The 14,960-nt window shown below is 37.9% G+C and overlaps 1 protein-coding gene across 1 annotated transcript in view; it reads left to right on the top strand.

Moving 5' to 3' along the window:
* LOC113108675 (parathyroid hormone 2 receptor-like) overlaps positions 1-14,166 on the top strand; it is a 70,035-nt gene extending 55,869 nt beyond the window's left edge. The window contains 4 exon segments of the mRNA XM_026271949.1: positions 3,982-4,076; positions 6,828-6,966; positions 8,213-8,254; positions 13,473-14,166. Coding sequence (XP_026127734.1) covers positions 3,982-4,076; positions 6,828-6,966; positions 8,213-8,254; positions 13,473-13,862 — 666 coding nt within the window. The 3' untranslated portion in view covers positions 13,863-14,166.
* Positions 14,167-14,960: the final 794 nt, after the last annotated feature.

Genomic DNA, 14,960 nt, shown 5'->3' with positions numbered 1-14,960 from the left:
ATTCATTTATGTCCAACCTTTCCTTCTACCTCACAAGTACTATATAATTATAAGACTAAAAAAAGCATTACAGTTGTGCTTTTTCTCCTCATTGCTGATCTCCGGTTTAAAAATACTGTACAATACATTACTATACTGTGATACTAATGCTGTTATTCAAAGGCATTGTGACTGTTGTGGATGGATGGATTACAATTAGTTGGAAAGTCAAATGTATAATGAGAGTAAAATCTGGCCAATGATGATTCATATGTTGCAAACTGTAAAAGCCCATTTACATTTTCTCCCATACGCCCACTGAACAGATGGTGGATATGGGGGCATTTTCTCAGAAGGGGTCATTTAAATGTGTGATTGCCATGATTGAAGAATGATTGAGTTTTCCTGTTGCATGTCAAAGAGCACCACAGGTTCTTAATGGATGAAATGTGGCGGGGTTTTGTTTAGAGATAATACCAGTCATTGTTTGTCTTTTCAGCAATTTGAATGTCCTCTTGTTCTTTTTGAATAACATAAATCTGTGTATGCAAGCATTGCAGTTCAGTTAAACTATTTATGTTCACTTATAGGCAGGCCCGGCTGCAGGATGAAATTACTGAGGGGGCATGTGAAATTGTTAAGGGGGCTTAACTTTATTATACCATCAATGAGATCTCGCTTTGCAACGACAGATTTTTAAATACAGCGCTCCCTAAACCACCAAAACTTTGGCACTGAATCGCTTAAGTTTAAAATATTCTAACTGACTCCCGACAGTAAGATTTTTCGAGGGCGACAGTCATTTTAGAACGTCCCCCCTTAATGTTTCCATGGCAACGCGTCATATTTGTCACGTGAAACACCGCAGCCACAATAATAACACTAGCTGTGTCTCATTTAGAAGGTTGCGCCCTCCGAAGGTCGCATTCGAAGGCTGCATACGTCATCGTGGTTGTCTCATTTCAGAAAAGCAAGTAGCACACTCCGAATGAGACCTTCGAATGCGACCTTTTTTCACAGGAATTCGAAGGATACATGAGGTGTATCCTTCGCTGCTACAAATAACCCACAATCCCTTGCGTCGCCATAAATAATAGTGATGGGATTTATGGCTCTTTGAGGGGATCCGGATCTTCGCGATCCGTTCCTTTCAAAGAGCCGTTCAAAAGAATGGCTCTTTTGGCTCTTTTTAAATATTAAGTCAGTTTTAAGAAGCCAGCTTGGGAGCATCTCAGTTTATCCTGGAAATAATCACTGGGAGGTATTATGAGGTGAGATTTGTAGTCAAATAATTAAAGCTCAGATATCACACACCAATATCTGAGTTTGAATTATTCTGAAATATTGATTATTACCTCATTTCTCATGTGTGGACTATATTCCATAGGGTTGCACAAATCCCTCTGCTTAGACAGTGACATCATTATTTTGATTTACCTTTAGTACAAAGTGTGTGTGTGTGTGTGTGTGTAAAACTACGTTGACTTATGTTATTCATACAATACCTACTCACAAATAAACATAAAAAACAAAGCCGGCTGCAATGAATTTCTGTGCAAAACAGCTTTTACTACAAACACTTCCACACAAGAACATTGTTATCACACAAGAACATTTTGATAGAAAACTAATTTTTTTTTTAAGTAGATAAAATTAGAATAAATAAAATGGAAATGTCTACATACTACATACTATTACTACTGTAAACTTTGCAAATAGGACATCAGCCCCTTCAAGTCAATGAACAATAACAAAGTGGGCTGCAATGAATGTCTGTGGAAAACAGCTTTTAGTGAAACATTTCTATACAAGTACAGTATCACAAAAGAACATTTTTAATGATTTTAAAATAAGTTTTAAATGAACACAAAATGCAATGTAAATGCATGCACAACTAATAACTAATATCATCACGCTATAAAGGGTTGGCCTGCGCTGGGTGCGCCCCTCCCCCTATAACTGTTCTGTCTCCTGGCGGAGCTCATTTGTATGAACACGCATAGGAAAAAAGAACGATAGAAAGAACGGCTCCTCTCCAGTCGCGACTCGGCTCCCATCGTTCATGTTTATGAGCCGTTCAAAAGAATCGGTTCGTTCGCGAACGTCACAACTCTAATAAATAACCGTTGTTTATTTGAAAAAAATGGCGGCGGCAGATCTACACACAAGCGATGTGGTGTTTAAATGTAAGTACTTTAAAGTTCTTCACTTTTTAAAAGTTGAATTACAAGTGTGGTAAACATGATTAGAAGTGTTTAGTGATTTTTTGTTTGTTTGTTTTTTTACAGTTTAACAGTACTTTGCTAGCAGGGCGAGAAATAATTATTATTTAACCCTTGTATTACATTTCGAGGCCACTTTTATATTGTTCACTGTAGAAACTGACTGGATCTGTTATTTAGCTGTTTCGTTTTCCGTCCGTCCTACGAAGGCCGTCTCGTTTAATCCCAGGGTGAAGGACACTCCGTATACGCATCCTAGAGAGGATTCGACCTCCAGAGGATGCGACCTCCGGAGGACGTGGCCTTCTAAATGAGACACAGCTACTGTATAACAGATGTAGGCTATCCTTCATTTCGTTTTTCCTTTTTTATTTGAAATATTCACAAACTTACTTACCATGTCATCAACTATCCTATATTCCGATTCTCAAATATGTGTAAGTGAGTGTGTTTGGTCGTTTACATTTTTTATAACAATAGAGTAAACTTTATAGTTAGCCTTGCTTCCACTGTGTTTATCTGATATGAAAAACACACGTCGGCAAATTATATTTGAATAGATTGTTTTTGCTGCTTTCACAGACTCCAAATGTAGGCTATTGTTTTACCAGTGCTTATGTGTAGCCTATTTAAATGTATGAAATCTAAAATAAACATTATGAGGTTAAAAAAACACTGCATAGTTGTGATATGACAGCGCTGAGCTCGTCCGTCTCTGGCTCAGCGCCAACCAACGCGAAAGACGTTTGAATCTGGCAGTAATGTCACGAGTTACAATACTGAACATTCTAAATCCCATGGGGATAAGGTTAAATTATTATTTAACTCAAAAGGTTGAACATTTTATTTTTAACAATGAATACAAAAATGAAACAGAGGGGGCACAAGTCAGATCTGAGGGGGCATTGCCCCCTTTTGCCCCCTTGTGGCGCCGGGCCTGCTTATAGGTCATTTTCAAAGCTCCATCTGTTTGTCTTGCCTTTTGCCACCCCTGAACCAAACATCAGTTATAACTGCAGTTATCATTAAGATTTTTTTTAAACAAAACATTCATTAGCAAGACTGACTTTTGTGGTTACTGGACGAATGTTTGGACACTGTCGGAAGTGCATCTTAATATAGCTTTTAAACATTTTTGCATACACTAGTCTTTTGTGGTGTTCATTTATCATTTGTGCACTACTTGGTATCATAATTCATGTTGCTCAACAACACCAGTGTTTATAGGAGAGCTATGTATTTTTCTTCATTAATTATTCATGCGCAGCTAAGCAATCTAAATAGTGCTAAAAACACTTTTTAGTACATATACATAATGGAAAGCAATATAAAATAATTTCAGAATAAAGATACACACCAAATAATGCAGAGTCTTTTTGTATTTGAAATGCTGAACTGCAAACACTATATCTTAAATAATACCCGTATGACCCTAAACCATATTTTCTGCTCCCAGAATGCATTTTTTTTTTTTTTTGGTCTTATTGATTCCAGACTGAGCTTAAAATCTCATGCACAGACACCCCACTCATTATGATTAAGCAGATGGAAATTAGCATATTTCAAATGACATCCCTGCTCATTTGGGAAAAAAGCAGCCATACACATCACTTAGCCGGTCATCTGCCAGTGACCCTTCTGTGAAAAGCTTTATTGTCCAGATATGCATAATGGATAAAATCCTCACTCCCATTACAGTCTTTCAGTTACTCAAATAATAATTAGGCAGGCAGCAAGTGTCACCTTTTACAGTTATTTCTCTTTGCTCTTTCTTTCTCAGCTGAACTTCCTCCTGTTTGTGAATATTGTGAGGGTTCTCGCCACCAAGATCCGCGAGACCAACGCAGGCAGATATGACACACGGAAACAGTACAGGTTTGTGCATCCACTTCCACTGAGCCTCTTTTTATCCATTCCAGTGCATTGAAATTGTGAATTCAGTGTTATACCAGCCCAAATTGTCTGTGTCATTACAGCAGCATCATCTCTGCTATTAGACTGCAAAGAATGGAAGCTACAGCAACTATTTATTTCCTTATGTAATTTAGGCAAAATTTTTCATCTGACAGCTTAAAGGCAGAATCGCCTGTGGCTAAGAGATGTGATAATAAGCTTCCCCTACGCCTACTCATTCTGCAGTTTGATTCGGATTGTGGTTTCCATCATTCCATCATGTGCTGTAATCAGTGTAGCATTTCACTGGATATTACAGATTTGATCTTGTTACATGCTGAAAGGAAATTTTTCGTTATTTTTGTCTGGCTTTGAAAAAAAAATGCTTTTAGACCCTATAAATGCACATTTGGGTTTGGCATGTCAAAATGTTATTCTGGATGCTCCCTAATAGAATCCAGTTTGGAGCAAACACAATGCCAATAGATGTCATTTTGTGCGACTAATAACCGTAATCAATTTGATCATTGCTGCCTCCCCGCCAATTAGCAGCATGAAGAGTCACAGGTGTCAGTTTGCACAGCTGGTAGAACAGACATAAAGACAAACAGTCATATTTGCAAACACAGTGAATAGTGCATTTTGCTCAGCCAAAGAGAACTTTGTCATAAATCTAACAGAAATAAATCTGTAATGCAAATGACCTCGAATGCTGGTACGTCACATCATTTTGACTCTCGTTTGGTGCAACACTCCTTTTACTGGAACACTTTGGTTGATCAAACTTAGCGGGGATTCAATTAAAAGAGGATTTGTACCTCATGATCTTCCAGCATTGCTTTTTTGCCAATTATTTTTCAGGATAATTTTCATGACCAATTTGCAAGACATTTTAACCTGTCTGGCAGGCAAGGCGTAGCATTTTAAAAAAAAGATCTTGCACTTGTCTTAATTCTGATTAAAGCCACACACATTCATCAAACACAGATTAAAGACTACATCACACACTGTACTTGGCCTTATCGGCCAACATAAATACCTCACTGAGATCAAAATTGTATTACATGTTGCTTAGCTGGGGATATTTCAACGGTGGTCACTTTGCAGTATAAACAGAGTGAAATTGTGCATTTATATCACTTGATAGGGATATAAATACATTTCATTTTTCTTTTCGACAGTCTGACAGATAATAAAAATTCATCAAATGTCATCATTTACTCACCTTCATGTCATTCAAAATCTGTACGACTTTCTTCTTTGGAACTAAAAAGATGTTAGGCAGAATGTTTACACTTTTTGTGATGCCCTATATTCCTAATCGACTGAATCCATGTGATTCTTAGCTAAACATGTTTTTAGTTTGTGAAGACTTAGACATATAGCACACAAGGTGTACAGACCTCTTTAAAATGGTCATAAAATGCCTTTTCAAGCTTTCCTTTCTCTTTGGAGAGTTACAAGCTCTTGGTTGCACAAAGAAGATCTGTAAAGTTGCAAAGACTGAAGTCTCAAATACAAAGAGATATTCTTTATAGAAGTTAAGAGTCAACCACGTCTACCTAAAACGTCTCATTCTAACAAGCCCCTACATGTCTGTCACTATGTGGGAAGATGTGCATATTGCTGCCCAAATGTTCTCACAACGAAATGTGTAACTTTTATTCTTGCTGTTACTTTTGCCATGTAGTGGAGTCTCTGTATAAAAAGAAAATATAATCAGTAATTATGTCCCCACTGGATGCAACAAATGCCTAATGAAAAATGGGTTTAATTGTTGTTGTCTTGTCACGCCAGGACACACGGTATCACAGTATGGTTTGGGTGTAATATTTCCATCACACGCTTGAGGCATTCGGCCAATCATAATTGCACTGGATAGCTGGCCAATCAGTGCACACCTCGCTTTTCAGAACAATGAGCTTTGTAAAAACCACGCATTTCAGAAAGGCATAAAGGAGAAACAATAATGTACATTATAGATTTTAACCTTAAAACACATTTCATTACACCAAATACCCCAAATAATGTTCTTTTTAGCAACATCATATGACCCCTTTAATGATGCTTTTATACTTATAACATCCATTCCTGTTTACAATATAGAAAATACCAGCCTGAAGATTCTGCCTAAAGGTGTGATTACATTAGTGAAACTTTGTAGCAAAACATGTCTATTGTCAATAGTGAAGCAGGTCACTTCCGAACCAAACAGCTTGGTTAACAGCAATTGGTAATGGGTGCAGCATGCACAACGATATTATGCAGTGCCTAAAAATAAAGTTAGCTGGGGTCTATTTTCAGGCGCTGCGTAATATCATTACGCCGAAATGAGAGTATATTTCCTAGCCATATCGGCTTAGAGAACCACAACTTGTCATTTTCCGTCGGTCATAGTAAACAGTGTAACTACAGAAGAGTCAAGTGTCAAATAGGAAAAATATTGAAACTCTTTGGTTATTTTTTAGAAAATGAGCCTATTTTCAAAAATAGTGGAGTGTTCCTTTAAATCAGATGGGAAATCTGCATGGGGAACTTAATCAGTAAGTGTCCCCATGCAGTTTCCAATCATGCTGATTCCATATGACATGAGAGCATTTCGCTCTCTGAAATTTGCTGTATAGATGTACCTGCAAATTCATACAGGTTTGGAATGGTATGAGGGTGAGTAAATAACTGATGTTTTGTTTTATCCTTTTAATTCATAGAACATTTTCATTTCTCTCTGTTCAGGAAGCTTGCCAAATCCACGCTTGTGTTGGTGCTTGTGTTTGGAGTGCATTACATTGTGTTTGTTGGGATGCCGCACACATTCGAAGGTCTTGGCTGGGAGGTGCGGATGTATTGTGAGCTGTTCTTCAATTCTTTCCAGGTACTTGGAAACGATGCCTTTAAAGCACGAATAGCTAATGTAATCAGTGATCTCTGCCAGTCAAGATGCAAATGTTTTTCTTTTGATAAATGCAAAAATCTAAAAATTATAAATTCTAATGTGTATTTTAGCATAATTTATATAAATGTTGTGCATGCATTTTGCATGATTTATTATTGATTTGGATTAAACATTAAAAAAAGAAGGAAAAACACTCTTTATTTGCAAGTCAGTGATGACATGAAATTTGTAAAACTGTTCTTGCAACTTTTTTATTTAATAATTTTTTACAACTTTTTCTTCTACTACGAAAATCCTTAGCTACCACAGAGGAAGAATTAGGAAAAACATGTTTATAATTTCTTCACCTCAGAAAAATAAAAAAAATAAATAAAAAAAAGTCACTTTGCTAAAGAAATTAATGTTAATGTTCTATTACAAACCTTGTTGCAAAGGAAATGAGGAAAAGTTGGTTTCTTTGGGAAACGCTCAGATATTTAGCACTGGTTGTACAGAATATGCATGGTACTAATTTACAACTAGTAAATATAATTAAAAAGAAACATCCACCCACAGGTGTTGATGAGAATGTTGCTTGCATGTAAATGCTTGTTGCACAAACTGCTAAAACATTAAATGTTTAAGTAGCTTATAAGACAGAGAAATACTGACCGGTCAATCCAGTTCACAGCACTCCAGATAGGCTTGACATCTCATGACACACCATTGATTTCCATTTGAGATGTTCGGTTGTCTTAAATGACAGGTGCTGGTTAGGTTAAGAGTCTTTTATCTGGAGCTTGATGACACGATTCAGTGCTTGTCTTTCCCAAAAAGAATACATCACTTCCCTTTACAATTGCAGTAACTTCAGAAACACAGTCACAGAACCGGGTAAATTCAATAAAATAATTTAATTACATTAACATTTAATTTGTTTTATGGCTTTTAAATATAATACATAAACTAAACAGATGGTCACTGTCAGCTGTAATTAATTAAATACCTAATATAAAAAAATAATGATTCCAAATCAGTGAAAACTGGACCAGTGCATAATTAACTGTGCTGTAATGTAAATATTATAAACATTTTCCAGAGATTAATGATTTATTTTTTTCTTAATCACTGACTCAACTAAACTTACAAATGAAAATCAAAAGTCATTATTACCAGAGTCATTAGTTTGAGACATTTGAACTCTGTTGAGAGATCGCACCAACAAATACTTTTGTTTCTTCTCTAGGGCTTCTTTGTGTCTATCATCTACTGCTACTGTAATGGAGAGGTGAGCACCAGCAAAGCTGCTTTACAATATTAAGTGGGTTATCACCGGATGTGCTATTGCATTCTGTACTTTTTTTTATTTTTATTATTATTATTATTGTTTTTTGGCACTTTGGCCACTGCACTGTGTCTGCACACACATCAAGCCTAAAAATTGTTGCCCAGTCACACATTCATACTACTTCCTGCTTGTTTTTTGTTATACTAGTGCACAAATAATCATGGACCACACCGTTAAATGTAAAGGTTCTTTATTGGATTCTATGGTTCCATGAAGAACTTTTAACATTCCACAGCCACAGCATACCACAGCCATATCACCCTGCAGTCCAAGACTGGTTACCCACTATAGCTAGGCAGGATTGAGCCTGGTCAGTACCTGGATGGGAGACTTCCTGGGAAGACGCTCCAGTTACTTGCATAACCTTGGTTCCCTGAGATGAGGGAAAGAGCATTGGGTCATCATTGATGACTGCTTTGGGGAAACGCAGGCACATGCACACATAGACATCAAAGGGGGCTTGAGCACCTGCCCTTTTTATTCCTGGAGAGAAAGTGCCCTTTTTTCTGGGGTGTTTTTTTTTTCTTTTTTTTAAAATAATATATATTCCTGTTTGCGCACAGCTTCCCTGTCAAACAAATATATTTATTGAAGAATAGTATATCTAAATATCAGGTCAGGAGTTATGAAGCGCTCATTGAGAACCGTTTCTGTCAGACGCGTCTGATTCGTCGAGAACCGAGGAGCTGATGATACTGCGCATGTGTGATTCAGTGTGAAGCAGACTGACTCACAGCTCGTCTGAACCGAACTGATTCTTTTGGTGATTGATTCTGAACTGATTCTGTGCTTATGTTATAAGCGTGGGTAAACTGAAGGCTTGAATTAAGGGCAGTCATCGCTAATGACATTACATCGAGCGCAAAAGAACCGGTGAACCGTTTTTTTTTTTTTCAACTGGTTTATTTGATCGAATTGTCCGAAAGAACTGGTTCACTTGAGCACCTGCTCCTTTGCCTCAAAAGTGCCCTTTTGTCAAAGCAAAATTTCCTCGAATTTTTTTTTGTAATAACATACCCTTTTGTGAATGCCTGCCAACGCCCAATCATAATATTATTACAATTTATTAATAATAATTTAGTCGTAAATAAAATGACCAATATGATGACCTTTCACCTGACCGGGAAAATTCCTCAGGCCGCACGCGCATTTTTAATTGTATTTTCAGAACCGTGGCAGCTGGTAAGTGGTGTTTCATTCTCAGCGAAGTGATTTTGATGTTTATTTACTTATTATTATTTTACAAGAACGATATGATGTGAGAACATGCAGATAAGTTGCTGTGTGTAGCCTGTAGTAGTAACACTAGCGTGCTGTTTGAGGGAGAAAGGTTTCACAGGCATCGAGGGGTCTGATCTTTTTTTATGTTATTTGACTAAACTTTTATCATATTACAGTACTTATTTATTTTTTTACACGTTGAGTGCCTTAAAAATAATTATCACAACACTGGTAAGGCTCATTCAGATTTTCTCATTCTCTGAATTATCATTATAAAAATTCAGGAATTAATTATATAATTATATTTTAAATGTGACGCAATTTTTTTTTTCTACAATAGCAACAGTGTTTACAAGACCACTTTAGCCTGTAAACTCAATAATATCTCTCTGGAAATAAATGTAAAAATATCAATGTCAATAAAAAAATGCATGATATACCTGACATCAAAGTGCAGTGTGAAGGATATGAATAACAAATGTAGCCTGTCATTTGTTTACATTGCAAAGGTGTTCAATTTTAGACAATAACAACTACAACCGTAATAATAATATTAATCACTATATTCCAGTGGATCAGTTTTTTTATGTTTTGTATCAATATTTAAGGTGGACTTATTGATTAGGTGCAAGAGTAGTAGTGATGGTTAAAATAATAGATTAATGCTGAAACAGAGAAGAAAAAGCCATCAGGTTGGGACAATTTAAGACATTTCAGTTTCTAATCCCAGAGCTATTATTATTTTAAACTTAAAATTGTCTTCTCTATTGTTTCTTTGCTTCAAAGCATTTGCTGCTGTATCAATACATAACCATCCATATCGATACGTGAATCCCCAAGGAATGCATCACAATATATTGCTGTATTGATATTTTGAACAGCGCCATTTAAAACCTTGTTCCATGTGCCCCTTTTATACTTTGAGCACCTGCCCCTCCAAAGGTCTCTGCATGGCCCTGCCTATACATATCCAGTAGCGCCATGCTATAAGCACATGAAGAACTTAGCGAGGGCTCCATAAGCCTGAGCCACAAGGAGACCAGAAAACGTTCTGAGGTCTACTTGAGATAAGACACGCACCTGCAGGGCAGGGATGCTCAGATTGTAGAATCTAATAAAGGTAGACGGTGACAACCAGTCAGCGGTTGCACAAATCTCCCCATTAGAGATTCCACTGGACCAGGACCAAGAGGAGACCTTTCCTATGGTGGAAACCTCAGGGTTGTGTTTTGTTAGTATGTGTATTGGAAGCCTGCTTGAGAAAGTTATGCTTCTGTTGGATGTTAGTGAGGCCAGCAGGGAGTACTCACCCAGCAGCCGACTCCAATGAGATGTTAAACTGGTCCTGACTCTTTGATGTCATTAGCAATCCCAGGGGGGTTCCTTAAAAAAATAAAATGTGTAGGAATACAACCCTGGCATGCTGGACAAATTTGCTCTTTGGTCTCCATCCATCATAACCTCCTACTCATGCTTATTTAAACTGATTGGCTACGTCTCTTGGTCTCCACTCCACCAGTAGCCAGTGTGTGGTGGGCGTTTTGGCACACAGCGGCTGCCAGTGCTTCAGCCAGGCAGATGCTAGAAACTGGTGGTGTTAATGGAGATCCCCCACCCATTAAATCACATTGAATGTTGTATAGATGTAATAATACTGTTAATTTAAACCTATTGTAAAAGTGCTTTGCAACATATTGTAAGGGAAACAGGTCAATTTAGCTCAAAGGGAATCATTTAAGATTTTAAAGGGAATTTGAACAGAATCACTGTTTCACGGCTGTTCACGGAGACGCGCCTGCCGTTCAGTGAACGAGCCGTTTAACATCAAATCTGCGCTGGATACTAATATCCAAACTATAGTGAAACCACTATCAATTAGCACAGTAATAAGATCGGCAGTTTAAGACATTAACTTGTAAGCACAAAACACAAGATACTTCTCTTTTCAATATGAATAAGGCTTTATTAGATAAATCTAAGACATATAAACTAATCTAACACATAAACGCACGCACACACACATTCACACAAGTTGCAGGAAGGTCGAAAGTTAGGGAAAGATGAGTTTAAGAGAATGGAAATATGGAATCCCAAGTTTACAGCAATACGTTAAATTGCATAGACATGAACAACCATCAATCACGTAATTAGCGCTCGCATTGAGTTTCTCAATGGGGTTAAAATTATATTAGATACACCAGCACAACAAATATCTGGGAATACGTTGCCTTCGTTTGCTGTGAAAGGGACTCCAGTTGAAAGGGGTATCCCGGTGTCGCTGATTGGCTGGAAGTTCAGTAGTGAAGTGACGTCTTGGGAAGCCCGTGGTTGTTGAGCGTTGGCTGAAAGTGCAGAGTCGTGTTCGCTGGTTGAAGTTGAATGGACGTTACAAAACTTAACTCAGAACACGAAACTCTCAAACGGAAAAGAAAAGAAATAAAGTTTGACGAGACTAGGTTGTTTTCTTTCTCATCGTGGCATAGTAGCAGCAGGCAGGCACGCTGGAACCGCGCTCAAAGAACAATGATGATTAACCGCATGGCTAGATGCTACAAGCTAAAGCTAGGTAGCAAAGCTACAAGCTAAGAGCAGGCATGACTGATAGCACGAGCAAGGCTGGAACTAAAAGCAGACTAAAAGCCTGCATGACTGATAGCACAAGCAATGCTAGACTAAAAGCCGACATGGCTAATAGCAGCAGCTAGACTAGAACTAAAAGCAAGATTTAATCGTGTCCAAAGTTTTTAAACTTCCTTGTTGGCCACCCCTCAAATGCTGCCTTGACCAATCAGATATGGTCCTGGGGTCTGGGGTATCATAAATCATTTGTTTATCTTACCAAGCATGTGGTTCTTGCCTCACAGGGTCTAATTTTGGACATGATTCCTATAACATGATTATGATATATTTTACAAATAAATGATTGTCAGGACAATATCAAGCAAGAAAATGCGATTATTTGAATACTAGACATGACTAGGTATCCTATAGTTATCAAAAGACATACACAATAAGTGATTATACATGATAGTCAAATGTGTGGGTTACACGTAAATGAATATGGAGTTAAGCAATGGAATGATTCATTCATAAGTCTTTTTTTTTAGTTCATTCTGGTCCATATATAATGGATAAAAAGGGTTTCTTTGCCATTCTCTGGCAAAGGACTTTTCTGTGAAGACAAAGGTTTAAAGCCCTTCCCCCTTAGGAATTTCAGTCTGGTTTCACTGGCTGGGTGGGGGAAGTCAATGCAAGTATTTAACTTGATCTCCTGGGTTTACATGTGATGTCCAGCATTGCATTCCAATCACGAACAATAAATTTGACAATCTCTTCTTCGAATTAAAATTGTCAATAATTGTTCTATTGGTGTTAATGTTGAAAGCTGTTGTGTGAACAAGTTGGTTGGTTGGTTATCTTGCCTGGTTCTTGTGGCACTAGAACTGATTTATGACTTCCTGAGGAATTCAGCTCATGTTTCAATGCACACAGCTCTGATAGACTCTTTGATTTGTCTGATTTGACTCATTTCTGCTACAATATGTTAGTTTTTAATCAAGACCAGTCAGAACAAACTGTGAAGTTTTAAGTGTTCGTCATCCTAACTGTCGGGGTAGACTGTAGTGTTGGAGTTTAGGAGAATTTTACAATCACTAGGATCCATTTCCCAAAACTTTCAATGCAGTGAACAAGACCGCAATTAGTGTGGGCTAAACTGTGGATTATTTTTGAGTGCTTTGGTTCAAAATGCATTCAATAGCTGCAGTACATTGTTTTTACAAAACAAAACATTGTATTATGGTACCTCTTGTTATAGTTTTTTAAGGTTATTGTCTTATGACTGACAGTATATAGAAATCTGCCTTAGTGATTGTATAAAAAAGTTCCTGTGCATTTCAACATCCAGTGTTCTTTAGCATCTAACTCTGATCCACAGGTCCAGACTGAGATCAAGAAAACATGGACCCGGTGGAACCTAGCGTTTGATTGGAAGGGTCCGGTGGTGTGTGGGAGCTACCGCTACGGTTCTGTGTTGACGGGTCTTAACAACAGCACCAGCAGTCAGTCCCAGCTGGCTACTGGGGGCCCTGGCACCCGCTCCACCACGCTTTTCTCCAGCCGAGTCTACCGCAGCAGCGGGGGGCCAACTATCAGTGCCCATGCCACACTGCCAGGCTATGTGCTGAATTCGGATGCTGACAGCTTGCCCCCATCCATACCTGAGGAGCCAGAGGACAGTGCAAAGCAGGTCGATGACATCCTGTTAAAGGAGTCCCTGCCCACGAGGTCAAGCAGCGGTCTGGAGGACGACGAGGAAACTCTGTAGATATTGGCGTGGTGATAGCTAAACTGGGTGTAATAGCACACAGGGAATTTGTTAAAGAGCAAAAATGACAGTTCATCGCCTGCAGCACACACTGCTTTGGGTGGCAACAGCACCTCTACAACAGACACTTCCTGTTCAAGCTGTGACACATAGTTTGTTTTTGACACAATGTCATGTGCAGACAGATTGATATGTTCATGGCAAGATATCGTCACTCATCACTATAACAAAAAAACTGTTTACAGCAATGGAAATGCTGATGGATCAAATTTCTGGTTGCTTAATTCAGTTCTTAAACTTAAACGTGTTGGGTAAAAAATGTTAGCCTGGATGCACTGTTAGTTGATTTGGATAAAAGCATCTGCTAAATGCATTATTTTAAGTTTTAATTTAATTTTTTTTTTTTTTACATTTTTGAAAACTGGTTTCCTTCGCTTAGAACCATGATGTCATCAAGATTTTAGTCAAAAGCATGACTTCCTGACATTTGTGTAGACCGTGGAAGCAACGCTCAGGATAACTGATATTTATTAAGGACTATTGAATGTTGTGGGGGGGGGGGGGGGGGGGGGGGGGTTGGGGTAAATTTACTGAGGTTTCCATCATCCTTATTATTACATTCCAGGGAAAAAATAAAAATTTAATAAAATTTATTTCAACTGCATATAAAATCTGACCGTGTCGTTTCAGTTCTTGAAGGTGAGTTACTTTCCATTTCACCAACACAACATCATGACAGGTTGAGAGAAGAAACCCCACAGCTGCATTGATTTCAGGTTCACTAGCAACAGACCAGTTGTTGGTGTGAAGAGACGAGGATGGACTTAAGCAGCGGTAAAGTACATGACTTTGTTTCTTTATTTTCAGCACAAATTATTGGTATAAACTTATATTTGAAAATTTTTGAAATAGCAATAAAATGTAGCCCTATGTTGGCTCATTTCTGAACTTTAGTCTTCATTTTGATGAAATGTGATTGATCTTTTGGTCTTCTGGTTTTCTGTTGATGCGCAAACGAAACATTACTAAACATTAGATTTGCATTACACCTGCCATTCAATAATCCATATAATCGGCATAATCATTGTCACTTGTTAC

This window comes from Carassius auratus, chromosome 9 (assembly GCF_003368295.1).
Source record: "Carassius auratus strain Wakin chromosome 9, ASM336829v1, whole genome shotgun sequence".
NCBI lineage: Eukaryota > Metazoa > Chordata > Actinopteri > Cypriniformes > Cyprinidae > Carassius > Carassius auratus.
Note: the sequence above shows the minus strand (reverse complement) of the source record. Positions and strands in the feature narration are given on the sequence as shown.